General features: G+C 36.5%; 1 protein-coding gene across 2 annotated transcripts; it reads right to left on the bottom strand.

The window, feature by feature from the left end:
- Nucleotides 1-469: 469 nt before the first annotated feature.
- LOC129273695 (ubiquitin-like domain-containing CTD phosphatase 1) lies at nt 470-13265 on the bottom strand. Of its 2 annotated transcripts, XM_054910760.2 has the most exons (7): nt 12658-13265; nt 8670-8847; nt 8033-8148; nt 7405-7503; nt 6076-6212; nt 3782-3895; nt 470-2606 (listed from the first exon to the last, which is right to left on the bottom strand). In XM_054910760.2, exons 1-7 carry the CDS (start codon nt 12815-12817, stop codon nt 2457-2459), a joined length of 954 nt encoding a protein of 317 aa, XP_054766735.2. In that variant the 5' UTR covers nt 12818-13265; the 3' UTR covers nt 470-2456. The 2 variants fall into 2 exon arrangements, with proteins under 2 accessions (XP_054766735.2, XP_063963550.1); XM_064107480.1 differs by lacking the exon at nt 7405-7503 and having other exon boundaries at nt 12658-12844.
- Nucleotides 13266-17153: the final 3888 nt, after the last annotated feature.

Here is a 17153-nt window from a genome sequence, read left to right as displayed (position 1 = left end):
CCCGACGAGAGAGATATGTCAACCAAGCTTAGAAAGTACCATAAGAAATAATCTCTGCTGGGCACTCCACTGTACTTACTCCCTTACTTAACGAGTTTCAACTCCCTCCTCCCACATGATAACGTTTCAATCTTGTGCCGGGGGGGGGGGGGGGGCATTGCCATTTCAAGATGGAAATCATATTCATACACAAAATTAATTATTTGACCCAAAATTTGGTGTGGGGAAATAATGAAAAAAAAAATACTCATTTAGGGTACTCTGAGTTCAAAGAAAGATTACTTGTTTAAGGTCTGCACATTGAAATCCATTCTACATACAAGCATGATGTCCACCTAGTAAGACAGTGGTGCCCCCTTTCTCTATTATTTCTCTTTCTCCTCTTATTCCCCTCTCTTTCTCTTTTCCTCATTAATTTTACACTGCTTCCCATTCCTCTTTCAATTTCTTAGAAACTAAACTTGGAACATTATAATATTCTTATCACAAGTGAATATTTATTATCAAGGATTTCGCTAAATTCATTTTGAAAATATTTACAATGAAAAGTGATTAATTTACAAAAATTCCATGGCTTACAACCCTAAACCCCAAAATGCAGTGTTTGACTGTTCGAAGTCATATAACCAACCAGCGTCACCATCGAGCAAAACAAGCATTACTATTATCCTCAGACTTTTAGAAAAATGCAGTTATTTGCATTATATGGGCAATAATAATAATAATAATAATGATAATGATAATAATCATTGTAAAGCGCATATCATGATATAACAATTCTATGCACTTCCAAAGGACAGCACACAAGCATTTCAAGGAATTAATTCCTGCCATGTACCCATTCAACTTGCCTGGGTCGAGTTCAAGTCTTCAAGACAATATGGATCAATTTCTTGCTGAAGGAAACTACAAATACCTGAGATTTGAACCACCAACCTTCTGTTTCAAAGTCTGTAGACTAATCCACTGGGCCACAATGAGAACTGTTGAGAATCTAGACAGCAGGCAATTAAACAGATTCGAATAAGAACTTTTTTCTTGAGCATTTTAACTATGAAATGTGATAACTAGACAGTCAAATAAGGCCTATCCAAGTTGGATCAAGTGTACATTGGTACAATTAAACTCAACTGTAATAATGAGTTTATTCCTTTATCTTTGTACCTGCATAGTGATAGTTACAATTCTTTACTATATTCTACAAAATAACTGTCAGTATCATTGGTGCATTGAGGAAAGCAAAATACAACGGAAATATCAGAACAAAAAAACATTAGTCGGTATTTTCCCTTCTGAGCTGATCCAGCAAGCAAAGGGTTTTACTTTGCAAAATAGATTAGTGTGAAAATACATGATCATGAAACTGCAAGCGTCGCAGGAAGCAGTTTATCAAACAGAGGGCAGTAATTTGAATAAATAATTGCACGTTTCAAAATGGCTGAAAATGGATGTAGCAAAATTATATTTTCTAGTTCCATTATGAAATGCGCAAAGTATACAGCCAAATATAACATGTCCAAATAATGGTAAAATTATTAAATCAATCTCTAAAAATATCATCTGAGAACCATTGTAGAAAGACTTTCATTTAAACGCAACTGACAAAAAAGTTGGGAGTGATTTCTTGAGTTGCGTTCAATTGCACCTCTTTCTGCAACCAGTCCCTCGACTGACAAGTCATCACTTTGTGACAATATGCATCAGGCTTCTGTTTCACAAACTTGTTAAATACCAGAAGTCGATTACTATTTTGTTCTTTGCTAACAAAGTTGCAGAATTTCAGTAGCTTGTAACAGAAACTTGTCACTTTCAATTGATTAACAAACTTTGAGAAACAGGGTCAGAGACACTGTCTTCTTAAGAATGTGACTGATTCAGTCTAATTCTTAACCATTGTTCAATTGCAGAAAATGGAGAGGGGGCTGAATCATAAAAATATCAAAAGTGAGTTCTTATTGTCTGTCAGATACAACACTTCTAACACTCCACAATTGCCAAATAATACATTTCACTATTCATTTCAATTTTTTTAACTTTCATATTCTTTTGAGAAGTCATTACTACTATCTAATAAGGATAGAGGAGCTACATTGTAGGTTTAAATTGGATTCATACATGAAATGATTCCAAATCATTGCAACATTCGACCTCAAACCTGATCAGATTATTATCACCATGTGAATTCAGCCATGTTCTTGGCAGATGATTCGTCAAACAGTTCTTGACATGAGACACAAAAAAAGTTGATCTGCCAAACAGTTTTTAAAGTTATTGCAAGAACGAAAACGATACAAACAGATGATCCAAAATAATATTTCTGGAAACCACCTTCGGTGGACGGAGAAAACAGACACATGATTTTAAAGTCAACAGCTATGTTTCTGCACCATATCCTCTGGTTAATGTCCTCAATTGAAAGCATAATGAATGATCATTCCCAATTCCATTCTATAAGATCATGTTGATGGCGGTTTATATCTCTCCCAGTGCCTGTGGTTGAGATGGCTGAAATCATCGAGGGGTGCAATATCGCGGAGGTACTTGGCCAGTTTCATGAGTTCCTTGTCGTGGTACCGGTTCTTATGGGCCTCCCGGAAAGGACGGATCTGAAAATACGATTTGTAGGCAAGGAGAAAAAAATGATTAAGGTTAGATATGAGAGTTATTTGAATGAAGTTTATAACTACCTGTACATGTTGAAAAGAACTTATGCTTGACTCTAATTTCAATATTTACTATATCTGACTTTGGGGGCAACTTCATAATTTTTTTAATGAGTAGGTCTCTAAGAGAATAAACATAACATAGATTGTTTGTTACTGCTTTAGGATGTTAGCAATGAGTTAGACCAGGGAAATCATGTGTCAATTAAAAGTAGTTGTTACATATACTATCTTAATATTAGTTTTTTTATAAGATATTTTCGAAAAATTCTATTCCTTGAGAATACCCCCCCCCCAAAAAAAAAAGAGAGATGAGGAAACAAAAGAAAGTGATGGCAAAATGGAGAATATGGTGAAAAGGGATGATGATGATTGTGAAAATGGTGAATATGTGATATTATAATAATAATCATAGTGATGATGGTGATGATGAGGAGGATGACGATGGTGGTATTAATGATGCTACTGCTGATGACCAGATTGATGATAATGATGATGGTGCTGATAACCAGGGGCGGATCCAGGATTTTCTAAGGGGGGCACATCTCCCCTTGGAATAATTTGACAAGCAAAAAAATTAATAATTAAAAGAGTTTTCATAAAAAGATAAGGACATTTCGTCAACAAAAAATATTTACAAGGAAAAAAAAAAAAGGTCTCCACTTTCAAAAGGGGGGGGCACACTTCTGTTTTAACGCCATTTTTACATTACAAATTTTAATTGTACCTCTCAAAAGGGGGGGGGGGGCACGGGCCGGCTTTGCCCCCCCCCACTGGATCCGCCAGTGACGATAACAATGTGATTGACGGTAATGATGAAGGTGAAGATGATGATGATGATGGTGATGACGATATTTATTATTATGATGATGATGGAGACGAATGGTAATGATAATGCTGACTGAAGAAAAAAAAATGTCACAGATTACTGAAAATAAAATCATTTTAAAATATTCATATAGCTATCGAAAAAGGGATGTTTCTTTCAATATAGTATTAATGTGTTCAAATAAACTTGGAGCCAGTTTTCTACATCACTAGTTGCTACATTGGGTAAGCCTCTGTAAAGCTTTAATCAAATATGTATGTTTATAGTGAGCTCATACTTCTACTCTTACCTTTAATCCATTTTGAGGATTCATCAAGAAGTTTCTACGCAGATCGTCAAACATGATGGTGTTCTTGGGGTTGTATTGCTCATATTTACCCCAAATCACACCCAGGGGTTTCGTCTGCAAATAAAAGGTTGAAAAGAATTAAATAAAATAAAAAGTCATCAAGACAATTCATAAACAACCCCACAAGCAGAATATATGAATAAAAAAACTTTCACTTGTAATTTCAGCTTTAGTCATCTGTTTCCATGAAAAAAAGAAACTGCACTTCTAATGATATACTGAGCATATGATCCAATATTGTGCACTCAAATAGTGCATTAATGTACTTTCTATCATACATGAACATTAAACATGTGCACTCAAACCGGTCTATTACAGGCACCGAAGCGAGACAGAAAAAATACCATAGAGGGGTTTAGTCTGCAAACAGAAGTTCAAAAAAGAATTTAAAAAAAAGAAAAAAAATGTCAAGACAAACTGGTAGAAACCTCTTTGTTGATTGAATGATTGTTAAAGTTGTAAAGACATCATCAACACATGTGTGCCATAAAAGTGTCACACAATTGTTCTACAAAACAATTAGAAATTGAAATATTGACTGCTCATGAGGATGATGGTGGAAATTTGAGGTGTTTTGCACATGTGGGCCCCGTCTTACAAAGAGTTGCGATTATTCCAATCAACCACAACTATGGAAAGCCAGCAATGTCAACACCTAAAATACATGTTTGTTTAAGATATTTTCTAGATATGATGTATATTCATATAGTCATATTTCTGTTGAAAATTCAGTGTGCTTCTCTTGGTTTACAAAGGACATTTTGCAAATTTCCTGAAGAAAAAATTATGACATTGATGGATTTCCATATACTTGAGGTTGATTGGATCAATCATAACGCTTTGTAAGACAGGGTCCAGCCTTTCTCTGATCCTGCTGATAAGCCATGTACAAAGAGAGAGAGAGAGAGAGAGAGAGGGTGGGAAAAATAACAAAAGATAAAACGATTTCAGGAAAGTATTTTATGAAGCATCATCAGTGATTTTTACTGACTAATGTGTTTTGAGCCAATCAGACACAAGGATTTCAGTAGCTTATAACAGAACTTGCAAGTGAAAATCACAACATGCTTTATAAAATACACCCTTGATATGAAGCTTATTGTCATTACTTTTAACCCTATCTAGGCGGGGGGGGGGGCTCCGAGGCCCCCCCTCAACAAGTAGCGCGATATTTTCGCCCCGCAAATTTTTTTGACCGCGCTGCTCGCTGACTTTTTACTTTCAAGTCTTGCGCAACTTTTGAGACCACTTTTGCGTCACCCGGGTACGCGGTTGCGAAATTACGCAACGTTATATAAGTGCATGTCAGAGCAAAAATTGCTCAAAAACAATGAAAAACAAAGGGTCCAAAAAACAACGAAATACATAAGAAATTGCAAAAAAACAATATAATACATAAGAAATTGATCTGATATCACAATTTTTTTCATGTAAACTTGCTAAGAACACCAAACAGAGTTTCTATGCCAAAAATTAGAACATTTGGAGCTTTATTTAGGGAGTTAAAAGAAAAAGTATGATTTCGCATACTAATTATGCATAAATTAGCATAATTACTTAATAACAATTCGCATGAAATAAATCACAAAGTCAAAAAGGGGCCTAAGCTTTCGATCCTAGCAGGATCTTCGTCGGAGGCAAAATGACAAACATATAAACTTAATATGTTTGTCATTTTGCCTCCGACGAAGATTCTGCTAGGATCGAAAGCTTAGGCCCCTTTTTGACTTTCTAATTTACTCCATTGGCTCTCTTTTATTAGATAAGCAGTTTTCAGCAGCTTCTTTCTGCCATTGAAATAAATCACAATACAATTTTGTAGATTATATCCCAGACAACCTGCGTGCCAATTTTCGGCGCGATCGCGCGGTCGACAGCCTAGATCTCAAGGGGGGGGCCTGGGAGGCCCCACCCCCCGGCCATATGAACTCCCAAAATACCCCGGCCTAGATAGGGTTAACTCTTACAATGCCTCCCCCACAAAACTAATAATAATAAATGAATAAATATATAAATGATAAATAAAAATTTATAAAAATAAGAAAATGAAAATAAATAAATAATCAAACTAAATATAATAGATATCTAAGAAAAACTTAATGAAAAAATAACAATAAATGAAACAAAGTAAATAAACAAAATCTTAATATCTTAGAGAAATTTTACCTTTGGTATTATGTTTAAGGAATTACAAGAAACTAACAAATTTAGTAATAATATTGTAGATCTCATACCTCGATAATACCATATTTCTGGGTATGTACAGTGATGCAAGCTCGGCTGTCTACCATGAATGCTATCTTGTAGTTTGGATTCTCAGCAACTCCTAGTTCTCTCATCTTTACCTCAATCCATTTCATATTAGTGGCAGCTGTTTCAATTGAAGAAAAAAAATGTTATATTTTCATTGCATTGTCATGTGTAAGTTACATCAATGCTAAATCTAATCTCTAGTTGTCACAGCAAACAATTATTTCATGAGAAAGTCTTTAAAATAAAGGTCAATTATTTATAGACTTAGATTTAGTATGTTTATGGAAACCAACGTGTAACTTTGGAAAATCACAAAATACAAATTGAACAGCAAGCAAAAATATTTTACAAAAAAATGCTTAGTTTCCCACAAAGCAATTCGATGAAAATGCATTTTTTTTTTATATTGTACTCTGAACTAATGCATGCATTTTTGTGAGATACATCCCAAATTATGAACATTTCCATGGCATCCATTTATTTGTCAGTCCATATTTCTGTGGAATGCTAGGTTTCATAATCATTATTCAATAAATCATGACAAAGGTTATCTGGGAATAATTCTGCTTACCAAATTTGATTAGCATTTTTTGGTCATAAGAGAAATGCTCTCAACTAAGTTTCTGTACAGTCATATGTATAAAAATCTGCTACACAAAAGAACATATTTTTAGCAGTCTTAAAAAAAAAGTGGAGCAAATTGCGATGTGATATAAGAAAAATTATTCCCTGGTAAGGTACTTAAGAATTCAATGAAATTAATAATTGTATCCTTCTCTTCTCATTTCATTACCAAAATCATAACTTTGTACAGTCTTTTACTGCAGGATGAAAATCAAGTGTAATTGGTGAATGAGTTGACATCTGGCACTCCATAAATTGTGGTATACTCTAACCAAGGGTTAACTTAAAGGAATTGTTTAACTTTGTGAGCAGCCGATTAAAAAAATTATCAAACCAAGATGAAACATGTGTACAAGTGCATGTATTAGAACTAATAAACCCTGAAAACAACCATTATTGAGAATGAAAAGCTAAAACTACAAGGCAATTTTTTCTGGGCTTCATTTTTGTAACATATCACAGACAAAGGTGACAAGTGTGACCTTCTAGCTCAGATTTGTTTAAAGTCAAACCAATGTTAACCAATCACTTTAAACTATGAGAATGTGAATAGCAACACAGCATCTGAAGAATCATTTTGATCTTAATTTAGAATAAAGTAATGATTTTTTGTGACCAATTCAATTGCATTTGACAAAGTGGCCTATTCAAGAAGAATTGTAGGTATTTCTTTTCTCTCAACTTACACCAGATAGCAATGTCATAGTCTTCATAGGCTGAAGTAAGGAATTCATGGAGGTTAGGTCTCATCAGTTCCAAGGCATTCTCAGCAATGGACCTGTGATCTTCATTGAAAATAATAAATCAATGACACATGCACGCAGGTAACATGAGTATGAAAGGCAAATTTGTATATAACAATTGATAATATTGTAATATTGATAATATATTGATAATAAACAATCAAGTTTTCTTGTAATGTGGTCTGAATGACTGTGTTACACCAAGATGATGACAAAAAAAATGTTGCAAAAACAAAATAATTTTATCTATAAATAAATAATTCAAAATCAAGTTATCCTAACATGTCTACTTCAGGAAATATTTTACTGCAGGGGTTATTCAAATACATGTATGATAGCAAAAAATGATTATTTACTTCACCCATTTATATTTTTCTCAATTATTCATACAATTGTTTGTATACTAACTTGTAAAGCTATACATTGCAAAAAATAAATGGTTTCACATTTTCATACAGGACAGAGTGTAATATCGTAGAATTCATGACCATGCATTGTGACTTTTTAAAAATTAATTTTGGTTTCATGTATACATCTCTATCTCTTCAAAAAAATTGTATAGGAAGCTTACCAAAGAATGTGTAATCCACATCTAGTACAAGGAGTTTCTTTCCCGGTCTGGACTGGTTCACAACTTTAATCTCATATTTCCTGACCCGATGCTCCACTTTCTGCAAATATTCTTCCCTGATTAGAAAGAATCAATGCACACATGTAGGTTCGTAAGACTTCAATATCAAAATGCAAGTTTTGAAAAAATTCAATTCAATTCAATTCACTTTATTCACATCCATTAAAAGGTACAATATACAACATACAATATTATATGAACAATAAAAAACAATCAATACATAAACAAATCAATATAATGACAAATAGAAAGAGTAGAACCAACATGCAGTGGATGAAGGGGATTAGCAAAGACCAAAGACCTATCGAGGCCGATCCCTCATGGTTCTGCTCATTGGTTAAAGAAAACAAATTAATGGTGATTATACAGTTATATGTACTGCAAAAAACATCAACATAATAATATTTAAAAAAAACATAAAAAAGAAAGAAAAAAACAAAACAAGGCTCCATTTTATTTGATATGAGTGGATCTACATGTAAGTAAATGTTCATATATATTCATAAAAACATCAGTATAAAGCGACCTACAAATGTTATAATTATTATATATCATTTGCATAAAAGGTATCACTGACCTATTTTCAGTAGCCACTTCTTCATCCTCAATGTCAAAGTCATCCACCACTTCACCAATATCAGTGGGCTTGGCATTGGCTGCGATGATCGTCTCCTCCCGAGTCCCCATCATCATAATCTTTGTGTTGGGCTTGATGTTGAGGGCACATAATTGGACATCGTCTCCGGGTGGTTTGCCTTCAAATTGAAAAAAATGGTTTCACAGTTTTAATAGGATTGACAGTGTATTAATCCGGGGGGGGGGGGCACTCAGTATATAATGCATAGTGGGTATGTGCCGCGGAGGGGACCCCCATTTTTACACTCAAATTTCCGTTCCAAGGCATAGCATTTTTGTCTTTTTGAGAAATAGAAAACAAAGAAAGCCGCTCCAAGGCATAGCATTTCCTTCTTATCGAGAAAAAAGAAGAAAGAAATCCGTTCCAAAGCTTCGCATATTTTTCGTTACGCCGTTCCGGTCGCATTGATCTGCTACAAGGAGCTGCAATTTTGGTGAAAAGCGGCCGTAGAGCGCTTTTCGACCATCGCCTAAGCGCGAGCGCACCCAGCGGAGGCCGCGCTAGCTGCGTCATGCACGATTGCCCGTTCCATAGGGATGCATACGCACTCACAGAGATATACGGAGATCCGTTCCGAGGACCCCCGTTTTCACAAACATATGTAGTTCCGAAGCCCGTTCCGAGGACCCTCCTTTTTACAATAAGCCCGCTCCAAGGCCCCCGTTTTTTGCCTCGCCTGCGGCACACCCCTACCACTTTTTTGGTCGAGTGCCCCCCCCCCCCGGGTATTAATAAATTACTACAGTCTACATACATGTAGGCTAAAGCCCGGGGGGGCCACTTCCATTGACGAGTGGATACCATGCGCGACCATGAGGTCTCAAAAAGCACCCTAAACACGTATTTTCCATATTCTGAAAATGCACCCCTTAACAAGTATTGGCGTGTGAAACCGTACCCTTAACAAGTATTGGAAACAAAACAATACTTTTGTCAAGTATTCCCTGAATTGAACCCCTAAACAAGTACAGCGATATTTAAATTGTTATGTCACGGACGTCGGTCGTCGGTTTTACCTTTACCTACATCAATGGGTTTAGTACAGCCCCACTCGCGCAAATTGTACTCTTAACACGTAGTGTTGACTCTTGGGGCAAAAAGTACATCCTTTATAAAACATTCTAGTCTTGATTTTTTATACCCTTGCAAATATGACCCTAAACACGTAGCTTTCCTATCGAAAATAGATACCCTTTTTTCATTATTTTAGTGTTTTTGACACCCTTATTACGTTACGTACGTAACGTGCCCTATCTTGAAAAAGACATCCTTTTTACGTGTTTATTTGGTCGCGCATGGTATCCATTCGTCAATGTAAGTGCCACCCCCCCCCCCCCCCCCCGGGAGCTAAAGTGAAGGATCCCTGTGGGGCCTGTACTTGCTGTACTCCTGTAGTTAAAAGTATGACTTTTGGATAAGAATTCAGATTTTCACTTTCCCCATCCATTACAAATTAAAACATAGTCTAGATCCACAGATGAATCTTTAAAGGACAAGTCCACCCCGACAAAAAGTTGATTTGAATAAAAAGAGAAAAATCCAACAATCATAACACTGAAAATTTCATCAAAATCGGATGTAAAATAAGAAAGTTATGACATTTTAAATTTTCGCTTACTTTCAGTTTAACACAACAGTTATATGCACATCCTGGCCGGTATGCAAATGAGGGGACTGATGACATCATCCACTCACTATTTCTTTTGTATTTCATTATCTAAAGTATGAAATATTCTGATTTTCTCACCCGTGTCATTTGAAATCGAGCTTTATTCCTCCCTGAACTTGTGGAATTAACATTGTTTAACATTATTTAGTTCAGTCAAGTTTTACATTGTCAATTCTGTATAAATTGAAATATTGTATACCGGTAATTCAAACAATAAAAAACAAAAGAAATAGTGAGTGATGGACATCATAGACTCTCGCATTTGCATATCACTGAGTTGTGCATATAAAACTGTTTTGAGATAAATATGCGAAACTTTAAAATGTCATAACTTTCTTATTTTACATCCGATTTTGATGAAGTTTTCAGCGTTATGCTTGTTTGATTTTTCTCTATTTATTCACATCAACATTTTTCTGGGGTGGACTTGACCTTTAATATGTAAAATAGTCAATATATAGTAGCAGTAGCGTACGCAGGATTTTTGAAAGGGGGGAGGGTTTTCAAGCAGGCCCGGGTAGGTAGCCAGGAGGCTCCTAGAGAGTAAAAATCATTCACTAACGTGTGCTTACTCTCCACGGAGCCAGGGATTGCATCCGATTCATGCTTCATGTGCGTGTACCGCAAAAAAAACCCTGAAATTTTCGCCCCCGAGATTTCTACTTTCGTTCTAAAAGATCTAGCCCTAAATCTTGTTATTTTTAATGGGATATAACTTCATTTCCGACATTTATATGATATTGATATTGATCATTTTTAACAAGAATTCATTAAAAAAAACAAGAAAAATATTATGAAAAGACGGGGAAAACTTGTTTGTTCTTCGCCAAGCTACCAGAGTAAAGACGCATAATTATCACTGGATATGCATCTTGACTGTAGCTTGGCAAAGAACAAAAAGAAGATGGCGACGTAAACATTGTGGCAAGTTTTAGATTTAGGGCTAGATCTTTTAGAAGCCAAGGAATAGGATTTCAAGTAAAAATCATGGGGGCGAAAATTTCAGTTTTTTTCGCGGTAGATCTACATGCACAAGAATGGGACGCAATCCCTGGCTCCGTGGAGAGTAAGCACACGTTAGTGAATGATTTTCACCTGGGGCAGATTGCACGAAAGGGTCTTTCCAAGGACCGTCTTTCGTGTCGCCCATCTGTTATGATGCGCTATAACTTGTATAAGCGGGGTGTTCCTGAAATTTATGATAAACAAATAAACTTTGTAAGCTTGCTTTTAAATCAAATTTTATACAATTTCATGAGCTATACATCATTTTATAAACAAATATTATGTTTATTTTAACGGACGAATAAAATATGTTTGCAGATAATTCATTTGAAATGCGTTTCACATGGCGCATCATAAAAAATGGGCGACACGAAAGACGGTCCTTGCAAAGACCCTTTCGTGCAATCTGCCCTTGATCTCTAGCCAGGAGCCTCCTGGCTGCGGGTCATGCCACGGCCGCCTTGCCTGGCAGGGAGTGGCAGCAGACACTCAAGTGTGAGCCTCCGACTCCGAGAGAGAGTCAGACAGAGTCCACTCATTCTATGAACATTGAACAAAGTCATGATATGACATTGTTCTCTGTTATTACTCTCTGTGTGGTGAAATAAGGTTGGCAATGTTTGGCTTATTTTCTCTTTTTCTTTGGGACAAATGCTTTCGATTTTTTGACACTGTCAGTTTCCATTACATTTAACATTACAGCTATTCATTATTCATCATACAATTTGGCTCTTGACTTAAGTAAATTTTGATTCTATAAATTATTTTTTCTTAATTAAATATAGAGATTGAAAAATGACAATGGTCTTGCCATATTATTACTTTCCACCAATATATATATAGGGTGTACACAAAAATATGCCCAAAATTCAAGTTTTCGAGCGCTCTGAATACAAAAATTACACCCAATGCAATGGCCCAAGAAAAGGCCAAGCCAAGTTACTAAAGTAATGAAAAATAAATTGCAACTAGGCCCTATATCGAAATTAGTATTTTTGGTCACAAAAGTCATGAAAGTGATATTTTATTAATGATTTTTTTTTTAATTGTGTGCTGTGTACAGGCTGCATCCTACCTGTAGATTCCCCACACTCACAGGCAGGATGGTAACCCAGCCGGGAGCTCCGGCCCGTGCCCGCGAAGCGGGCCGGAGCTCCCTGGGACTGGTTAGCAATAGCAGGATGGTAGAGTCAGACTAGTCAGAGGAGAGAGAGGGACGAGTTGACCTGATTAAAAACAAGGTAATTTGTTTACCTTTAAACTTCAATCCAAGAATTTTCTGCCGCTGCGGTAATACCCCGGTTTTCTCATGAATTGCTTCTTTCAAATCTTTTACTGTATCAGTACCAGAAACTTCGGTAAATTCATATTCTTGACCACTCCACTTAACAACAAGCTTCATGGGCGCTGCCATCTTGGAATAAGAACAAGAAAACTATTTGAAAAGTCTGGTAGACAATTCTGTATTATCAATTTATTTCCTTATTTATTTTGCATGTTATTTTTAAAGTATTGTATTAATATTTTTCTGAAATCTAAGCTTCAAATATTTGTGAACACAACCTTGTTTGCCTCTTAAAATGTAAATCAGTATTGCTGGGATCTTAATCCTTCAACTCGGTCACATTAACTCCATCCAAGGGTGTGTACATTTTGTGGTCGGCAGCAGCAAGCTCTCGCTGCAAAAGGAACAAAAATATTTAGAACTACGGAGTACGGTAACAAGTTAGAGCGAAAAACAATGGAAACTCCAATTCAGCAACAACAACCCACAAGTGGAAGGGGCCAAGGCGGCCAAGCAGTAGAAGCAAAAAAGGATGTGGTGAGTAGCAAACTACTCAGACTCACTGCCAGTGCCAGTGGCACAGTTAATGACAGTATTGGAGCCTGCATCTGCATCACTCACTGCACTCTGCAGCTCTAGCTGCCTCTGGCTCTGTGCAGTGAAGAATTCAAATTCAGTTTTCAAGTTCAACTCAATTTGACTTTGAGTTGGGCCTTTTGCTGAGTTTGGGGGAAAGTGCAGTGGGGGGGGGGGGGAGGAGTTGGGTGGTCAGTGTAAATAATATTATAGTTTTAATTTAAATGTCACTCATATTAATTAAACTGATCCTAGACAGCTGGCAGCGGTCTGTTTCGAGGAGTTTTTTAACATTTTTAATTTTTTTTTAATTTCTCCTCGTACACAGATGGCTCGCGATCGTGCCGCCACCATTAGGGGGTCAACAATGCAAAATCCCCCCGATCGAGCTCATCGATTTTTGTCTTTTTTTCATAAAAATATATAAAAAGAACTGGACCAAAATAAAGATTATTCCGTTTTGGCCTGATATGCACCAAAAGGGAAAAAAATAAAAGGACAAAAAACAGTGACTTACTTGGGTTGTCGCGCAACTTCACTTCCCTGGTTTATCCGAACTTAATACATAAACATATGGCCATTGAGTCGCTGTACAGATCGAGTTAGACCTTTGGTCTCTGTAATTGGTGAGTGGAGCCAACGGAGTTCAGCGGAACACCAATATAACAGAGACTGAAGCTTTTGGTCTAAAGTGAACCATAACTATCGAACAATACTATTACTAATGATAGGCCTAATCCCACATGTTCAAAGAGGAATTAAGAGTTGTTTCACTTGCAAATAAGAAAATTAGAATATTTCATATACCGTATGGGTACTAGTATTCAACCCGGCATAATTCAAAGATTTTGACATATTCCCCAAAATATTTAGAAATAGGGAATTTATCTTAATTTCATACCTTTGTTATTTCCAGGGTAATCTGTTGTCGATATTTTCTTTGTCGATCTGTCGACTGTATGCGCGGAGGATCGAATTATGCGGCGATGGCCTTTTGCACTGAATGGTACTAGTATTCAACCTAGTGAGGATTGATAGCAAATCTCAAAAGGGTTTAGATTGCTAAATTAGATCTAGATCAATGTAAGTCTCTGGCTTTGATTAATTCCCTGTTTGGTCTCATCTCAAATGGTCTAGTCCATAGTCGGATGGGACAAGGGCAGATTGAGAGACAGGGCCATCTTTCATCGCTAGGTTGAATAGTAGTGCCGACGGGTTGAATACTAGTACCAAAATCCGTTGCCGTATAATTCGATCGCCCGCGCACACAGTCAACTGGTTGAAGAAAAAAATAACGGAAAAAGAATAACCAGCATTTGCTCTTGGAAATAAGACGGGTCTGAAATTCAGGTAAATTCTATATTTCTATATATTTGAGGAAACTCTCCAAACGGGTTGAATACTAGTGCCCTTACGGTAGAGTCTAATACAATACAAAAGAAATAGTGAGTGGATGACATCAGTCTCCTCATTTGCATACCATCCAGGATGTGCATATACAACTGTTTTCTGAAATTAAAAGTGAAACTGTCAATTATGTCGACTTATTTTATATGTGATTTTGATGAAATTTTAAGTTTTATGCTTGTTGGATTTTTCTCTTTTTATTCAAATCCACCAGATTTTGGGGTTGACTAATAATGACCACCAATGTACATTTGCATGTGTGATTATTAAGTTAGTTCTGTTCACTATTAATACTTCTTTTAAAAAAAACGGAACATGAGTTATGATGAGGAGACATCGCTGAGCCCGAAGCCCCAGTAGCATAAACAAATAGATAACTTATTATTTTCTCATGTATACTTTAATATTCTTTGTTGTCTTACTTTTATCCTGACCTTGGTGGAAATTCTCTAGCTATGTCAAGTAGCTCCATGCAATTACTGTTCGAAGTTTAAATAATAGTCGACCATAACAACACTCAGAGAAAAAAATTTCGGAAAAAGGCGCGCCCATTTTTACCTTGCTTTCCTGCTCAACAAAAATTACGGTCCGAAGCCAGCTGCGGATCGCGATTTCGCCTAGAGCTGAAAAATTAAGCATAACAGCACCCCCAGAACCACGTTTGCGATCGGCGTTCTGAAACGACGGTTGAAATTCTTGATTCTGTCTCCGCAATTGAAGCATAAATAAACCCTTACATATCTTAACCCAGATATGTTTTTCATAGATTCTGTAGGCCTAGTATCCTTTTGTTGTAGTGTGGACCGCGCTGCGTGGAAGCTGATATTGCCTTCTCTCCATTCATCCGACTAGGGTGTCTTTTAGGGACTGCGTGATGGCAAGATGGTGGACAATCAGGTGCATGTAGAGATGATCATGCAGCTAGCTGGCTGCATTACCGTGCACTTACCGCACTAGCCCTGCATGCTTGCGGCCCACTAATTCTACATGGCAGGGACAGGGTATTAACTCCTTGGTAGCTTTGTTCTTTGAAGGACACCACAGGAAAGATTGGCCAGCTGGCTACATCCCGGGTAGGGGGGGGGGTACTTCCATTGACGAGTGGATACCATGCGCGACCAAGGGGTCTCGAAAAGCACCCTAAACAAGTATTTTCCATATTCTGAAAATGCACCCCTTAACAAGTATTGGCGTGTGAAACCCTACTCTTAGCAAGTATTGGAAACAGAACGATACCCTTTGCAAGTAATTGAACCCTATACAAGTACAGCAATATTTTTTGTTGGTCACGCATGGTATTCACTCGTCAGTATAAGTGCCCCCCCCCCCCCCGGGGCTACAAGTAGCTTCCACTCCACTTACCCGGCAGTTTAATTTCTGCCCTCATTGCTTCCAATAGAAATTTACCCGAAATTTACGCGCTACTTACAAGGCCTTTTATAACAAGCCCCAAAGCGTCAGTGGTCTCGACATTCAATGCTCATAATTTTATTATTGTTGCATAATTGTATAGTTTGTGTGTTTTATACATTTCATTGTACACTTTGCATATATTGTATATGGATAGATGGATGTATGTTTATTGGGACCTTGAGTTGAATAAACCAGTTTAGTTTAAAAGTAAACAATCAATTATTACACATTAATTTTTAAAACAGAGGTTCTTGAAACCCTGAAACCCTTCAAGTGGCTTGCTTGACATAGCAACAAGTGAAAAGTAGCCCCCAAAAATAAAAATTATAATTTTTGCCTTCTGTTGTACTAACTAATACAGAGAGGGGCTGGCCAGAAGACACAGCTCATGATTAATCTTAGTATTTTAAGTAAGTTAAGGCCTGATATTACTTTAAAATTGAAAAGTGAAAAAAATAGGGAATAGGAATTTTGTACCTGAATAAAGGAAAAACAATAAGACAAAAAAGCAGGCTACAGTGATACAATACTTGGGGAGTATTTCATGAAGGACTTGTCGGACATTTTATCCGACAGTTACCATAGTAACAGTGCCTCACAGCCAATCAGAATCAAGGAAATTGTCAGATCTGACAACTTGTTAGGACGGAAATGTTGATGAAATGCTCCCCAGATCAAATAAGGTTTTTGACTGGCTTCTGAGCTCCAGGAAAAAACACCCAGTGTATAAACAAGAACCATAATGAGCCCAGCGGTTAATACTTGACTTTCCATACTGTACACTTTTATACGTATGGAACTGGATCCTGCAGATTGTCATGTATACAGAATGAACATTTTCTTCATAATTTATGCTTCAGTAACTTCTATTAAGATGTTTACACAGTAATCATATATTTTTGAAAGAGAGAAAATAATCATTGTTTTAATATTTCAGTTAGATTGTTAGAACGTAGTTTGATTGCAATTTACAAAGAGAATGAAATAAGTAAATATTGTTTATTCTTTGTACACCCTGTGCATTGATAATCTAACTGAGATATTGTCAATTTATTTATATTTACTTATT

The sequence above is a fragment of the Lytechinus pictus genome, chromosome 12 (assembly GCF_037042905.1).
Source record: "Lytechinus pictus isolate F3 Inbred chromosome 12, Lp3.0, whole genome shotgun sequence".
NCBI classification, from domain to species: domain Eukaryota; kingdom Metazoa; phylum Echinodermata; class Echinoidea; order Temnopleuroida; family Toxopneustidae; genus Lytechinus; species Lytechinus pictus.
Note: the sequence above shows the minus strand (reverse complement) of the source record. Positions and strands in the feature narration are given on the sequence as shown.